A 12,366-nucleotide genomic window follows, 5' to 3' on the forward strand; every position below is an offset into this window, starting at 1 on the left:
TTTACGCTACGGGTTACGAACCTATTTTGACTCAACACATCCCAACATAGGACTCCGTTCTTTAGAAAGAGCTTCTAACATGCAACATAAAGAAGCATGTTATGCTTACGGATTAATAATGTTCGCTTCTCACCAAATTGAGAAAAAGGACATTGGGTTGCAACTTTTAAATAAAATGTTCCCACAAGTGACGGAATCGGTAGTTGAGGTGAGAGACAAGGTTTTTAGATTGTTACGGGGTTGTTAGGCATTACGTAACCCTCGTCCTTTTGACGACGTTACAACATGCTGTCTAGCTAACGGTCACAACGGTTATTTTCCACAAGACCAAGGATGGGAAATAATACTAGTAAAACCCGAATGCATGACTTGTTTCTGGACTTATGAATTACGTGTCTTTATTGCCTTTGCGTATTAACTAGAATTGTCTTCGCAACTGCCTCGTATTAAAGTTATTATGTGCTATATTTCATCCTATATGTATAATAGTGGTATTGTATGTTTGTAAATTATTGTATAAAAGTTTGAACGCGAAATATTATTGTAAAAAGTTTTTCATATAGAATCGTAGTAGTTGAATTGTATAGTAGCTACTAAGTATGAACTTAACGGGTAGGTACTACCCGAATTAAAACTATAAAATGCTAATATGAAGAAAAAGCTTTTATAAATAAGTTCATATTATGCTACGAAAGACTATTGACTACTCTTAAATTCTATATGATTAACTTAATTATTTTGGCTATTTTTGAAGGAAATGGCACCGACGACTCGTCAGAACTTGAACATGAGCGAGGAAGATTTCCGTGTTTTCCTTGCAGCAAACATAGCCGCAGTATAGGCTGCAATACAAAATAACAATAACTCTAGATCTAGCAGTGGAACTAATTCCACAAGAAATCGTGTAGGATGCTCCTACAAAGAATTCACTGCCTGCAAACCTCTGGAATTCGATGGAACCGAGGGTCCAATTGGATTAAAACGGTGGACCGAGAAGGTCGAATCGGTGTTTGTCATAAGTAAGTGTACTGAAGAGGACAAAGTTAAGTACGCCACGCATACCTTCACAGGTACTGCGTTAACGTGGTGGAATACCTATCTTGAACAGGTAGGACAAAATGCTGCTTACACACTACCGTGGTCAGCATTCAAGCACTTGCTGAACGAGCAGTACCGTCCTAGAAACGAGGTCAATAAGCTCAAGGCAGAGCTTAGAGAGTTACGAACACAAGGGTTCGACATTACCACGTATGAACGACGATTCACAGAGTTGTGCCTATTGTGTTCGAGAACGTTCGAAGATGAAGAAGAGAAGATCGACGCGTTTGTAAAAGGATTACCAGAATGGATTCAAGAAGATGTGAGTTGACACGAGCCCGATTCCATACAAAAGGCAAGTCGAATGGCTCATAAAATCATAAATCAGATTGAGGGAAGAATTAAAGAGCAGGCGGCCGAAGAAGCCAACACGAAACAACTCAAGAGGAAGTGGGAGGAAAATAGTGACAAGAGTCACCAGTTTAACAACAACAATTACAACCACAATCGCAACAACTATCCCAACAACCGCAACATAAATCGCAACAACAACAATCACAATCCCAACAACAACAACTACAACAAACGTCCCAACAACAACAATTACAATAATCATCCCAACAACAATAACAACCGCAACAATAACAATAATCAGAAACAACCATGCCAAAGGTGTGAAGAGTATCACCCGGGGTTCTGCACAACATTTTGCAATAGGTGTAAAAGAAATGGTCATAGCGCGATAAAGTGTGAGGTCTACGGACCAATGTATAATAGAACTAAAGGAACAAATAATGTCGGAACGAGTAATGTCGGAACAAGTAGTGTCGGAGCAAGTAATGCCAACGTAGTCTGTTATAAATGTGGAAAACTAGGCCATATTATTAGAAATTGCCCGAATCAGGGGAATACTAATGGGCAGGGCTGCGGAAGAGTTTTCAATATTAATACGACAGAAGCACAGGAAGACCCGGAGCTTATTACGGGTACGTTTCTTGTTGACAATAAATCTGCTTATGTTTTATTTGATTCGGGTGTGGATAGAAGTTATATGAGTAGAGATTTTTGTGCTAAATTAAGTTGTCCATTGACGCCTTTGGATAATAAATTTTTACTCGAATTAGCAAACGGCAAATTAATTTCGGCAGATAATATATGTCAGAATCGAGAAATTAAACTGGTTAGCGAAACATTTAAGATTGATTTGATACCAGTAGAGTTAGGGAGTTTTGATGTGATAATCGGTATGGACTGGTTGAAAGAAGTGAAAGCAGAGATCGTTTGTTACAAAAATGCAATTCGCATTATACGAGAAAAAGGAAAACCCTTAATGGTGTACGGAGAAAAGAGCAAGGCGAAGTTAAATCTTATTAGTAACCTGAAGGCGCAAAAACTAATAAGAAAAGGTTGCTATGCTGTGCTAGCACACGTCGAGAAAGTCAATTCCGAAGAAAAAAACATCAATGATGTTCCCATCGTAAAATAATTTCCCGATATATTTTCGAAAGAATTACCGGGACTACCTCCACACCGATCTGTTGAATTTCAAATAGACCTTGTACCGGGAGCTGCACCAATAGCTCGTGCTCCATACAGACTCGCACCCAGCGAAATGAAGGAACTTCAGAGTCAATTACAAGAACTTTTAGAGCGTGGTTTCATTCGACCAAGCTCATCACCGTGGGGAGCTCCTGTTTTGTTTTTCAAGAAGAAGGATGGTATTTTGGTTATGTATCGACTACCGGGAGTTGAACAAACTTACCATCAAGAACCGCTACCCACTACCGAGAATCGACGACTTATTTGATCAACTACAAGGCTCGTCAATTTATTCGAAGATTGATTTACGTTCTGGGTAACAACAAATGCGGGTGAAGGAGGATGATATTCCAAAGACTGCTTTTAGGACGCGTTACGGTCATTACGAGTTTATGGTTATGCCGTTTAGGTTGACTAACGCACCAGCTGTGTTCATGGACCTCATGAACCGAGTGTGTGGACCATACCTTGACAAGTTTGTCATTGTTTTCATCGATGACATACTTATTTACTCAAAGAATGACCAAGAGCACGAAGAACATTTGAGAAAAGTGCTAGAGTTGTTACAGAATGAAAAACTGTACGCTAAGTTTTCAAAGTGTGCATTTTGGTTGTAATAGGTTCAATTCCTCGGACACATAGTGAACAAAGAAGGTATTCAGGTGGATCCAGCAAAGATTGAAATCGTTGAAAAGTGGAAAACCCCGAAAACTCCGAAGCATATACGCCAATTTTTAGGACTGGCTGGTTACTACAGAAGGTTCACCCAAGATTTTTCCAAAATAGCAAAACCCTTGACTGCATTAACGCATAAAGGGAAGAAATTTGAATGGAAGGATGAGCAGGAGAAAGCGTTTCAATTGTTGAAGAAAAAGTTAACTACGGCACCTATATTATCATTGCCTGAAGGGAATGATGATTTTGTGATATATTGGGACGCCTCAAAGCAAGGCCTTGGCTGTGTATTAATGCAACGAACGAAAGTAATTGCTTATGCGTCCAGACAATTGAAGATTCACGAGCAAAATTATACGACTCACGATTTGGAATTGGGCGCTGTTGTTTTTGCATTAAAGACTTGGAGGCACTACTTATATGGGGTCAAAAGTATTATATATACTGACCACAAAAGTCTCCAACATATATTTAATCAAAAACAACTAAACATGAGACAGCGTAGGTGGATTGAACTGTTGAATGATTACGATTTTAAGATTCGTTACCCCCCGGGGAAGGCAAATGTGGTAGCTGATGCCTTGAGTAGAAAGGATAGAGAACCTATACGAGTAAAAGCTATGAATATAATTATTCATACTAACCTTACTACTCAAATAAAGGAGGCGCAACAGGGAGTTTTAAAAGAGGGAAATTTGAAGAATGAAATACCCAAAGGATCGGAGAAACATCTTAATATTCGATAAGATGGAACTCGGTATAGGGCTAAAAATGATTTTTCTTATGAACATGAAACTATATCCAAAAATCATGGTTAAACTCAAAGTGGAAGTATGTTTTTCAAAATGGTCATCAAGTCGTCGTTCTTTCGACTGAAATGACTACCTCTACAAAAACGACTTGTAACTTGTATTTCCGACTATAAACTTATACTTTTTCTATTTAGTTTCATAAATTTCAGTTCATTATGAAACCATAGCAACTCGAATCACTCAAAACGGATTTAAAACGAAGAAGTTATGGGTAAAACAAGATTGGATAATTTTGCTTGTTGTAGCTACGTGAAATTTGTAACAAATCTATACAAATCATAACTTAACTAACTTATATTGTATTACACATGTATTCTAACATATATTATGTAATCTTGGGATACCATAGACACGTATACAATGTTTTAACATATCATATCGACCCATCTATATAATATATTTCGGAACAACCAGAGACACTCTATATGCAGTTATGCTTGAGTTAGCTATACAGGGTTGAGGTTGATTCCAAAATAATATATATACTTTGAGTTGTGATCTAGCCTGAGACTTGTAGACACTGGGTCGTGGATTGATTCGAGATATTATATATTGCTTTATTTCTGTATATCTAACTGTGGACAACTAGTTGTAGGTTACTAATGAGGACTGATGACTTAACAAACTCAAATCATTAAAATGTAATAAAAATGTTGTAAATATATTTTGAACATACTTTGATATATATGTACATATTTGTTATAGGTTCGTGAATCGACCAGTGGCCAAGTTTTACTTCCCGACGAAGTAAAAATCTGTAAAAGTGAGTTATAGTCCCACTTTTAAAAATTTAATATTTTTGGGATGAGAATACATGCAGTTTTATAAATGTTTTACGAAATAGACACAAGAAATCAAAACTACATTATATGGGTGAATGATCGAAGCCGAATATGCCCTTTTTTGCTTGGTAGCCTAAGAATTAGGGAATATCAATAATTTTGAGAATTAGTGCACCTCTAATTGACGCGAATCCTAAAGATAGATCTATTGGGCCTAACAAACCCCATTTAAAGTACCGGATGCTTTAGTACTTCAAGTTTTTATATCATGTCTGATGGATGTCCCGGAATGATGGGGATATTCTTATATGCATCTTGTTAATGTCGGTTACCAGGTGTTCACCATATGAATGATTTTTATCTCTATGTATGGGATGATGTTTATGAAAAAGGAAAATATGAAATCTTGTGGTCTATTATTATGATTGATGAATATATAGGTTAAACCTATAACTCACCAACATTTTTGTTGACGTTTTAAGCATGTTTATTCTCAGGTAATTGTTAAGAGCTTCTGTTGTTGCATACTAAATTAAGAACAAGATTTGGAGTCCATGCTTGTTTAATATTGTTTGAAAACTGCATTCGAAGACATATATTGTTGTGTAATATTATTGTAAACCATTATGTAATGGTCGTGTGAAAACGCTATATTTTTTATTATCAATTTTAAACCTTTATCGATAAAATAAAGGTTATGGTTTGTTTTAAAATTGAATGCAGTCTTTGAAAAACGTCTCATATAGAGATCAAAACCTCGCAACGAAATCAATTAATATGGAATGTTTATAATCAATATGAACGGGACATTTCAATTTGTACATCTTATGATATATATATATGTACATATCGATTTACATATAATTGTTCGTGAATCGTCGAGCACAATCAAAGGGTAATTGATTACATGAATATAGTTCCAAAACTTTTTGAGACTCAACATTACAGACTTTGCTTATCGTGTCAAAATCATATAAAGATTAAGTTTAAATTTTGTTGGAAATTTCTGGGTCGTCACAATATGCTATTTTGAAATGCCCGCCCGATCAATAAGATTCAATAAATTAAGAGAATACATGAATACTTGTATTTTGTTACACAATATGATTCAAGAGGATAACGGTTTTCAAATAAGCTTAATCAAAGAAGCAATGTTTGCTAATCCGAATTGAATAACCGTCCGACAAGGAATATCAGAAATAGATCAAGAGATTGGGATACGATTAATAGAGAGATACGAGATCGCAGAGTGCACAACAGACTGCGCGAAGACCTTACCGGGAACATTTGGAGCTTGCCAATAAACTTTCGTAGCGTTAATTAAAATTTTAATATAAGTCATTTTTTATTTTTAAGCATTTTAATAGTATGTAATATTTACTTTAGTCTTTTAATATTATGTAACAAATATTTAATATATGTCATTATTTTTTACTTTTATTTTATATAAATATGTAATTAAAATCAAAAAATGAAAAATACTTGCCACATCAGCAACCCACAACAGCACAAGAATACATTTACCACAGCTCTCTCAATTCCACAACAATGCCACATCAGCGAAAATCCCCTCCACAACACCATAACATCACAACATTCTAACTTTGCATAGAGAATGGTCTTATGTGAGTTTATCAATATTCATAGCTTATACTTCATCTTTTAGATCTAGACAATTGTATGTGAGTGCAATTGGTGATTAAATTGATATTGTGATAACATAATCGTGTAGGCTATTCCGAGTGATCCCGATAGTCTAGGTTTTATGTGAGTTTATTCAAAAGAAAGTCTCGTTTAATTTTACATGGTAATTTGGACCTCTGAATGATAATTAATGTGAGTTAATTGAATTCATTATGCCTTTGGTTCATTGATTTCGTGAGACCGATATGAACTAATTACCTACACCTTTAATAACGAATTTAATAAAAGAACAATCATTGTTATTTGTTGAGCATTAAAGTGGACATGGCTTCTCCTTATCTGGTTAATTCGTTAGTTTATCTCTGCTACTGTTTTAATTTACTTTAATACAAATAAAAATCCCCCAAATTCATAGGATAATTATTAGTTAGTTCAATCTTAAACACTTTGCTCTCTGTCGACGAACTTGTGATTACTAGCTTCTTTACTACATTGATCAGGAAGTTGCGTATATTCGTGTGTTAAATTGGTTAAGTTTAGTATAATAAAAGTAGGTGTAGGACACACGTCAACAACTTTTGCTTAGATTAGTTTTAAGACCCTAGAGATCCTCAAAATATTTAAGGACAATTGTAGAATGAAATATTATTACTCTTGTAAATTAGTATATAGAAAATATACATATAATATTTATATATATAATGTGTTTTGTTAACATATGCATATTCAGTTTATGTTAAGCTGCATTTAATTAATTCGAGTTTGTCAAAATTATTATTATTATTTATATTTAAATATTTAATATAGAATATAGATAGATACAGATGTTAGTTCTTTTGAACACCTTTCATTTTAGCTCCTTATTTGATAAGTTTTAAACATTAAACATATATATAAAATCAAATCAAATATAGAATTTCACAATCATCTATATCTATTACCACCTAAAAAGTGACACCCTGTGTCATAAATCAGCCTATTTAATTCCATGCTAATTATTCCTACAATTGCAATTTTAATACGTTTACTATATTACTATATTAATATATATAAAAAAATTCAATTCATACATAAAAAGGCTTCTAAATTACATTTAAAAAAGATAAATTTATTTAATTAAATCCTTATATCCCGCTACTGGCCACTATTCTATTTCTTCATCGTTTCTTATCCCTAATCGACTTGAATTCCAGAATCATGGTGGACGGATATGCAATTGCATCTCCTGCATGAACCCTACCTTCCCCCTAATTCAATCGGCCACCTCCCTTCTTCCCAGATCTGTATCCTGTAAGCCCATTTTTCCCAACGCGAACCCAATTCAATTCCTATATTACAGTCAATTTTAATTCAAGATTTTTGGTTTGCTAAAAAGTTGGACAGTTACTCTGTTTACTATTACTCCAATTCAATATCTGAATTGAATGTGCCTGTTGTAGATCCCTTCGTTTGTCCAATTGAATATTTTAATTCAATTCGGCTGTTGAAGAGGACATTTGTTTGCTGCATTACTAGATAGATGTTTGGGATGGGTATAAATTTCAAGGTCACTCAGTATTGTGTTCAATATCAACTGCAACAGAGTATTAAATTAATAATATTACAATGGCACATGCTAAAGAAACATCCGCCGGCAGTGTTGAGAGAAAAGCATACGCCTTTTTTAGGCAGCTCGAAATTGGCAAGGAAGCGGAGGTGAAACTCATGATATGTAGAAGTTGGGATACGTATACCGCCTACGGCACGTATCTGAGCACAGACTTCATCGCTTCCGATGAACAGGTCGACAAATTAACTTTTGATTTGCATTTACATTGGCTAATTTTGTTGAATTATTATGTGCTTAGTTCTAAAAGAATATGTAATTACCGGATGAGGTTCAAATAGGTGAATGATATTTATAACAGGTCAACAAATTAACTTTGGATTTGCATTTAAATTGGCTATTTTTGTTGAATTAGCCATGTGCTTAGTTCTAACAGAATATGTAATTACCGGATGAGGTTCAAATAGGTGAATGATATTTATACACTATTGGTCAAAACTATATCCTATTACAGGTTTTATTCATAAACAGAAGTCAAATATATTTTTCAAAAAATGATAGTGTTTCATAGTGCACTATTCCTCATATTTATTCAGTGCTTTACTTTCGACCGTGTTTCCTATTAGACCGTTTGAACCTAAATAAAGGTCATAGATATTGGTTTTTAGGTTGTGTGTCACACTTTGGCAATAGCTGTATTTAGAAGGTATTTACCCACAAATAAAGGTTATGAATATTGGTTTTTAGGCTGTGTGCAACACTTTTGCTATAATTGTATTTAGAAGGTATCTCACACTTATGTTTCTTATTTACCTGTAATGATAAGTAGTCATTTAAATAGGAGCAACATTGTATGCAATTTAGGCATTACACTTTCGTAAACCCTAATTCTCCAACTTACCCTAATTCTCTAATTTTCTGAATCCGCTCCTTTATTGTCATGTGTTACACTACTCTGTATCCCAAGTTTTTAACATGTAGGTTCCGTACATTGTTCCTCACATAAATGTCTCCTATTTACTTCCACATAAAGAGTGGCTATGGTTTTTGTGGCATTTTAGAAAAACATTCTTGCTGCTCCTCACCCTCCAAACTACCCTGCTTCTTTGTATTTTTGAAACCGCTAATTGTTCCCATATTTGACCGTCGCTTGGTATCAGGTATACTAATGAATTCCCTTTCATGTGATGCAGGGCGATGTAATCCAGTTGACCGCTAAGAGCAATGTTGCTCACCATTTCATCCCTCGATTGAAGGAGGGATCCATCTACTTGCTCAACCACTTTGATGTGGTGCGCAATAAAGTTGAGTACCGTACTATGAAGGATAACAAGCTACTCATTCAGTTCACCGGTTCCACATTCCTAAGAAAACAGCCCGCACGTGAGGAAGCTTTGTTTGTCCGTCATCCCTTCAGCTGCGTTGAAATGGAAGACATGGAACTCACTTCTGGCAAATACGTGATTGGTATAACTTAATTACCCTTGCCCAGTACTTTACCTACAATTTATTGTTGTTGTCACTTACTGAAAAAGTGGACTCTAATTGCTGTAGACGTAGTTGGGCGTGTCATTAACGTCGGGGAGCCCCAAACACAGAAATCAGGGGCGGTCAATCTAGAATTTGACCTTGCTAATGAAAGGTGTACAACAATCTAAACTTTAAAACTCTCTACTTTTCCCATCTATCAATAGCTATCTGTACATTTGTTTCTACTCTTTTACTTTTCCATAGGGGTCGAAGAATGAAAACCTCACTTTGGGGAACCTTAGGTCCGTCTTTTGTGGAGAAGATGCCTACTGCTAATACTTTATATTGCATCATTCTAACCTCCGTATCATTCAAAAAGACCTTTAACGGTACCCTCTGAACATAGCCTATATCAATTAATTCGATTCATTTATGCCCTGTTTGTATCACTGAGTTTTTGCTATTTCCAGGCAACCTATCTCTCTCGAGCACCTCCGCCACCCAAATTATCAATGACATTCAGATTCCGACGCTTGTGAAGTTCCTAGAGAAAATTAGGTTTGGTCCGCACTAATACTAATATGTAATATTCACATTATACACTGTTTTGTTCCAAAAAATTTCCCACCGTGCTTCTTGCAGTGGCGTTGAACTCCCAGCCGACGTGGAAGACACTTCTTCAGTGTGGCAGCTTCCACCATCAAAAGAAGGAACACTTTCTGAGCTGTTTGCAATGGTTTGGAAGGGGAAAAAGCACATCGTAAGTATGACTGCACCGACGACCTCACCTTCTCTTATCAACTAAAATGTACAACTAATTCTGTTTGGTTTTTATCATTTCATTATAGTCGGATGATGTGTTCAAGTGCAGAGTTGAGATCACAAACATCCGCCTAAAAACAGCTGGTACTACAACACTTGCAATGTCTGTAAGGCACGGAAGGGGCTCTCACGAAAGCATAACCAACACTGGTGTGCGTCGTGCAGCGATGTTGTTCCAGAGCCACTAACAAGGTATTCACTTCCACGATAGCAGCCTTTACAAATGTCATGCTTAACCACCTGAGATGCCTTTCTACCAAAGGGTTTGTCACACGCATTTAAATGTTTCAGGTTTCGTGTGGAATGTGATGTCACAGATGGAACTGCGTCCGCAGTTATTGTTCTTTTCGATGATACAGCTGAGGAACTGACCAAGACTACTGCAGCGAGGCTGTTGCTCGAGCTAGACATGGTAAGCCTCTATTTTTAATAAACTTCACACGTTAATAGTTGTTTGGTTTGCTGACGTGTTGTGGATTAGGAGACTTGCAACACGGTGTTGCCGAATGCGCTCGCTAATCTCCTGAATACCAAGCAAGTGGTTTTGTTGAAGACAATATCCTATTTTGAGCACGGGCCATATGAGACTTTCAACTGTGTTAAAGTGTACCCCCATGAAATTGCTCCCGAGAACCCACCCACTGACGATTTGGAAGACGATTTGGGTCCTACAATCGTTGACAAAGCTTCGAAACTGGTCGGCCCTTCGCCCTCAACAGCAAAAGCCACAAAGAGAACCGTAGAAGTTCCTACACCTTCGAAGGTTGTAGAGCGTGTCACCCGTCACAAGTAAGATGTTAATTATATTTGTATTCACATAGTACACTTACATGTATTGCAACAGACCTACACGCACAACTAAAATTCTTATCTTTTATGTTTGCCACCTTCATACACCATCGTTATTCTTATATACACCATTATGCTCCCCCGCAGGTTTGTTGTTACAAGTGACACTGAAGATGAGGATGGGATAGCTGGAGATGACACAAATCCCAAGACTAGCGTTTGTACCAATGCATAGGTTGTTTTTTAGTGATAAATAAAAAGGGTCAGCCTATTGACTTTTAAAATTTCCATGTTGGTTTTCTAAGACACTTTTTGGTTTTCATTTGTTTTTGTTTTGTTTCCATGCTACTTATAATAATATACTACATCAATAAAAGCAATTTTTGCTTATACATCAGCAGCCTTCATTTTCATTATGTTTGTGTTGTGTTGGTTGATTTTTAAATGCATTACAATCACATCATTTGTGTAACGACCCTGGAATTTCCAACATTTATTTATTAATAATTATTATTATTAATACGCGTGATTAAACGAATGTACGTTATTACATTTACATATTGCCTTGACTGCCCGTACTTGACTTTTAAGTGCCCGAAACGTCTTTGTGACACACGAAACTTCACGAATAATATTTCTAGATATTATTTGCATTCATGATTAAGGTTTATTAATCATTTTGATTAACTATGGCTATTAGTTAATTACTTGGGCTTTAATTGGTTTAACTTGTTATTAGTTGGACTTGGGCTTGTTTAAAGATAATGGACTCATGAATTAAGACTTGTAAGCCCACCCTACATTATTAGTGGACTTAGTTAGCCCACTCTTCCTTGTAAGTACTACTTAGAACATGTAACTAGTTGTTTTGATCAATAGGAATCTATTTACCTTATAATCCCCATGTAACCTATTCTATTAACCAACTTTTAACCTCTTTACATGCTTGGAACCATTGAATCTTCTCCCTCTCCCCTTGAGGCTGCTGGCCGTAGGTTTGGGATGGCAATAAGGGGGTTTTGAATTCATTTTCTCATTACTTTCACTCTTTATTTACTCTCTCAAAAACACACACTTGAAAACCTCTCAACTTTCCTCTATTTTCTCTCTAGTTTTGGTAAGAAATTTGAAGACTCTTTCCCTCTTCTTTCTTGTCCCAAAACCGTAGCCATGAAGTACATAATCATCATCATCATCATCATCTTTTATTACTTGCTTGTTTGATTACTTGTTGTTAATTGTTACTTAC

The 12,366-nt window shown here is 35.9% G+C and overlaps 1 protein-coding gene across 1 annotated transcript; it reads left to right on the forward strand.

Moving 5' to 3' along the window:
* Window positions 1-8,095: 8,095 nt before the first annotated feature.
* LOC139889219 (uncharacterized) lies at window positions 8,096-11,352 on the forward strand. The gene is made up of 10 exons (XM_071872183.1): window positions 8,096-8,272; window positions 9,230-9,503; window positions 9,591-9,678; window positions 9,771-9,895; window positions 9,977-10,064; window positions 10,149-10,266; window positions 10,355-10,497; window positions 10,620-10,740; window positions 10,810-11,117; window positions 11,265-11,352. The coding sequence occupies exons 1-10, from the start codon at window positions 8,096-8,098 to the stop codon at window positions 11,350-11,352; spliced, it is 1,530 nt and encodes a 509-aa protein (XP_071728284.1).
* The last annotated feature ends 1,014 nt before the right edge of the window (window positions 11,353-12,366 follow it).

The sequence above is a fragment of the Rutidosis leptorrhynchoides genome, chromosome 2 (assembly GCF_046630445.1).
Source record: "Rutidosis leptorrhynchoides isolate AG116_Rl617_1_P2 chromosome 2, CSIRO_AGI_Rlap_v1, whole genome shotgun sequence".
Classification (NCBI taxonomy): domain Eukaryota; kingdom Viridiplantae; phylum Streptophyta; class Magnoliopsida; order Asterales; family Asteraceae; genus Rutidosis; species Rutidosis leptorrhynchoides.

Excerpts from the sequence above, each read along its gene's own strand:
- LOC139889219 (XM_071872183.1), top strand. The coding sequence starts at position 8,096 with ATGGCACATGCTAAAGAAACATCCGCCGGCAGTGTTGAGAGAAAAGCA. Across the intron at positions 10,741-10,809 it reads TGTTGCTCGAGCTAGACATG|GAGACTTGCAACACGGTGTT; the intron begins GTAAGCCTCTAT and ends GTTGTGGATTAG. Across the intron at positions 11,118-11,264 it reads GAGCGTGTCACCCGTCACAA|GTTTGTTGTTACAAGTGACA; the intron begins GTAAGATGTTAA and ends GCTCCCCCGCAG.